At 55.8% G+C, this 3,136-nt stretch overlaps 1 protein-coding gene across 1 annotated transcript; it reads right to left on the bottom strand.

Moving 5' to 3' along the window:
- Nucleotides 1–918: 918 nt before the first annotated feature.
- On the bottom strand, nucleotides 919–2,286 carry POSPLADRAFT_1063260 (hypothetical protein; the record flags this gene model as incomplete). Its single annotated transcript, XM_024481630.1, has 5 exons — nucleotides 919–1,238; nucleotides 1,288–1,459; nucleotides 1,508–1,597; nucleotides 1,647–2,084; nucleotides 2,137–2,286. The coding sequence occupies 5 exons, from the start codon at nucleotides 2,284–2,286 to the stop codon at nucleotides 919–921; spliced, it is 1,170 nt and encodes a 389-aa protein (XP_024332719.1).
- Between the last annotated feature and the right edge of the window lie 850 nt (nucleotides 2,287–3,136).

The raw sequence follows: 3,136 nt of genomic DNA, 5'->3' as shown, positions 1-3,136 counted from the left end.
TAGGGCCATTGCGCTTCAGAAACGCGTCGAGCAAGTCGCCGAACTCCACTCGAAGGTCTACGAAGCACGTCGGACTGCAGCAATTCACTTCAAGAAAGAGCACGAGCACTCGATCCAAGATTTCGACTTCAAACGTGGAGCCCTAGTGCTCATATGCAACACAAAGATCGAGAAGTCCCTTAACTGCAAGATGCGCCCGCGATATCTAGGCCCCCTCATCGTTGTCTCGTGCAACAAGGGCGGCGCGTACATCGTGTGCGAACTCGATGGTACAGTCCTCGATCGACCCATCGCAGCATTCCGTGTCATTCTGTATTTCGCGCGCAAATCCATACCAATTCCCGAAGATCTCGAAGATGTCTCGACAGAGCGCCTTCGAGAACTTGAACTATCGAATTCTCTAGGCGATGACGACGATGATGAAGTCGAAGAAGCCGAAGAACGCGACGAATAGAGGATCTTCCCTTTTATTACTTGTACAACACGATACGTACTTTCTTCTCTCCATTCCTGCTCTCACGTTACGCGATATGTTTGATTTTCTCCTACATTCTAGACCATCCCTTGTACGAATACCTTCGATTCAACTCGATAGTCGCGACATCGTTCGACGTTCTATGAATGCTTCGCTTCGACTGTTGCGCGGAGGCTCACCTTAGACGAGTCCTCCTAGGCTGTGATGACAAACTGAGCCTATATTTTCATTAAGTCCATTTTCCCTCACTATGAACATTTCTATTTCACCTTCTATGTCCTTCGATCATATTACGACTTACTTCGAACACACTTATTTTCATTTCCTTTTCTTAGTTCACGCTAGGTTTCGTCTAGGCCAAGGGCCACATTTTTGATTCGACTATGGACGCAATATTCTACGACATGAAGACAACTACGATACAAGACGACCCGCGCCATCGCCTAGTCATCGTCGACAGCCCCGTGCACGAACCCAATTCCTCCTTTCGCGAGCACGGCCTTCTCCATCTTCTGGAGGTCGAGGTCCATATCGTGGAGGAGCGCTCGACGGCGAGCGATGTGAGCGCGCTCCTCGCGGATAACGCGGATGATCCCCCAAGACTCGTCGTCAAGGTCGAGCGCATCGAGGTCGTCCTGTTCAAGCCCAAGGCGGCTGGCCCCATCGAGAGGTAGTCGTAGAAGGGGGCGCGGAGGCTCGTCGACTCGGCGCTTCTTCGAACCACTCGAGTCCACAACCAAAGGCCCAGGAGAGGTCGGCCGAACTACTAAGTCGTCAGCGAAAGCCTAGGACAAGAAGAAGAAACGACTTACTGCGCTTCTTTGTGGTTGATCCCCCGCCGCGCGTTTTCTTTCTCTTGCCCAGGACGGACACCTTGTCGAAGTAACAGCCCTGCTGGAACTGCGCGCACCTCTCGCAGGTCGTGGCGTTCTCGACCCACATGCACTCGACAGGGGCCGAGCGGTAGCCGGCGCAACAATCACACTATCGAGGAGTTAGCTCCGAACCGCTTCGACAGAGCATCGAACATACCTTTTGTCCAGCCTGGCGCTTCACAATCGCCGCGGCGGCCATGTCGACCTCTGTCATCGCGAACGGACGTTCGACCATCCGAAGAGTCTTCTACGAAAGAGAGTTTAGTCATCGAACGACGATAGAAGAAAACACTGACGATCAAAGGGTCGTCCGACAACTCGGCGACCTCCTCGTCGACTCTTGCGCGCCCTTTCCCCTTATTGAGAAGCCCCTCGGCGGCCGCGATCCTCGCCAACTCCTCATCGGCGGCCTCTTGCGCGCGATGTTCGTCTTCGAGGTGCCGTTCCTCTTCATCCTTTCGATGCTGTTCGTCTTCGAGGCGACGGTCCTCGGCGGCCTTCGCACGCTTTGCGGCCTCTTCGATGCGTCGTGCTTCCTCTTTGGCGAGGTGCTTCTGCTCTTCGACGTGTCGTTTGACCTCGGCGTCGATGGCGGTCGCGAGCTCGGGCCAGTCCCCGCGCGCCCACTCGACCCACGATTCCGATGCCCACTCGGCGAGCTGCTTGACGGCGGCGGCAACGCGCAACTCCATCTCCTCGTCGCAGATGGCGCCCAAGGCCTTGCGATAGGCGAGCTGTTCGAAAACAAACGGTTAGTTGGGTTATGCAGATTACGAAGCGACTTACGATGAGCGGCGACAAATCCTGCGCCCACTCTTCGACCATGTCGAGCGCGGCGTCGGCGGTCGGCGGAGCCTCGAGGACCATGAGCAAGGCGGCGAGGCGGCGGTTGACGAGCGAGGGAGTCGACGCAGGGGTGGCAGAACGAGAAGACATCGTAGCAAGCAGAGAGTATGCAGGAGAGGGCGACGAGATAGCAACGAAGGAACAATGGGATGGGGAAAATGAGGCTAAGTCTACCCTGCTTATAACCCCTTTCCGACCAGCGTTTAGCGCCGGCCACGTGGCGTTCAAAACCGACGCGGGTTGTCATGTCGCTTTGATCCGTTCACGACCATCGCGCTTCTCGCATCACGTGGAGGACCGAGGGCGGTCCAAATTTCAATAGGGAGGAGATGATAGGCGCCAAGCCCCGCTGGGCCCCGATACACCTCTTTTCGGCACTCGCATCCCGCCCGGCACTTCGACTCAGTCTCCCAACACTTCAATTTCGCCTTCAATGCTCTTCGACATCTTCGACGGTGCGCGACGCTTACTCGAAGCTCGGCACGGTCGTCCCGATGCCTCGCGCGTCGATCCCGGGACATCTTCCGCATACGGCGAACAATAGGGCCACTTGACGCCACTCGGCCAAGCGCGCGCTTAGCTCCAAGCCACACCGAAGTAGCCGGTCTTTCCCGATTAGGTATCGAACCTCGCGGCATGCCTTCACGACGGCTACTGGTCCGAAGTGGCCATATGTTTCTCTTCATCTCCGCGTTCGGCATGACGTCACTCCACCGATGGACTTGGTATGTGCCCCTCGGTGAGGCAGCTTCTTGAGGAACAATGCAAAGCCCCTTGTACCAGTGTGCCACTTTCGATAGTCGTAGCGTCCTGTGTAGTATAAAATCTGTCGTACTTCTCCAAAAATAACAAGATCCGGTTCCCCCCCTCGAGTTCAGAGCTCATAAGTCGAGTTCGCCCCGCGTCTAAGCTTTCAACTGCATCACTTCGTCTCTCACTG

Source organism: Postia placenta, assembly GCF_002117355.1.
Source record: "Postia placenta MAD-698-R-SB12 unplaced genomic scaffold POSPLAscaffold_165, whole genome shotgun sequence".
Taxonomy (NCBI): domain Eukaryota; kingdom Fungi; phylum Basidiomycota; class Agaricomycetes; order Polyporales; family Adustoporiaceae; genus Rhodonia; species Rhodonia placenta.
The sequence above is the reverse complement of the archived record's forward strand: the minus strand, read 5'-3'. Positions and strand labels throughout refer to the sequence as shown.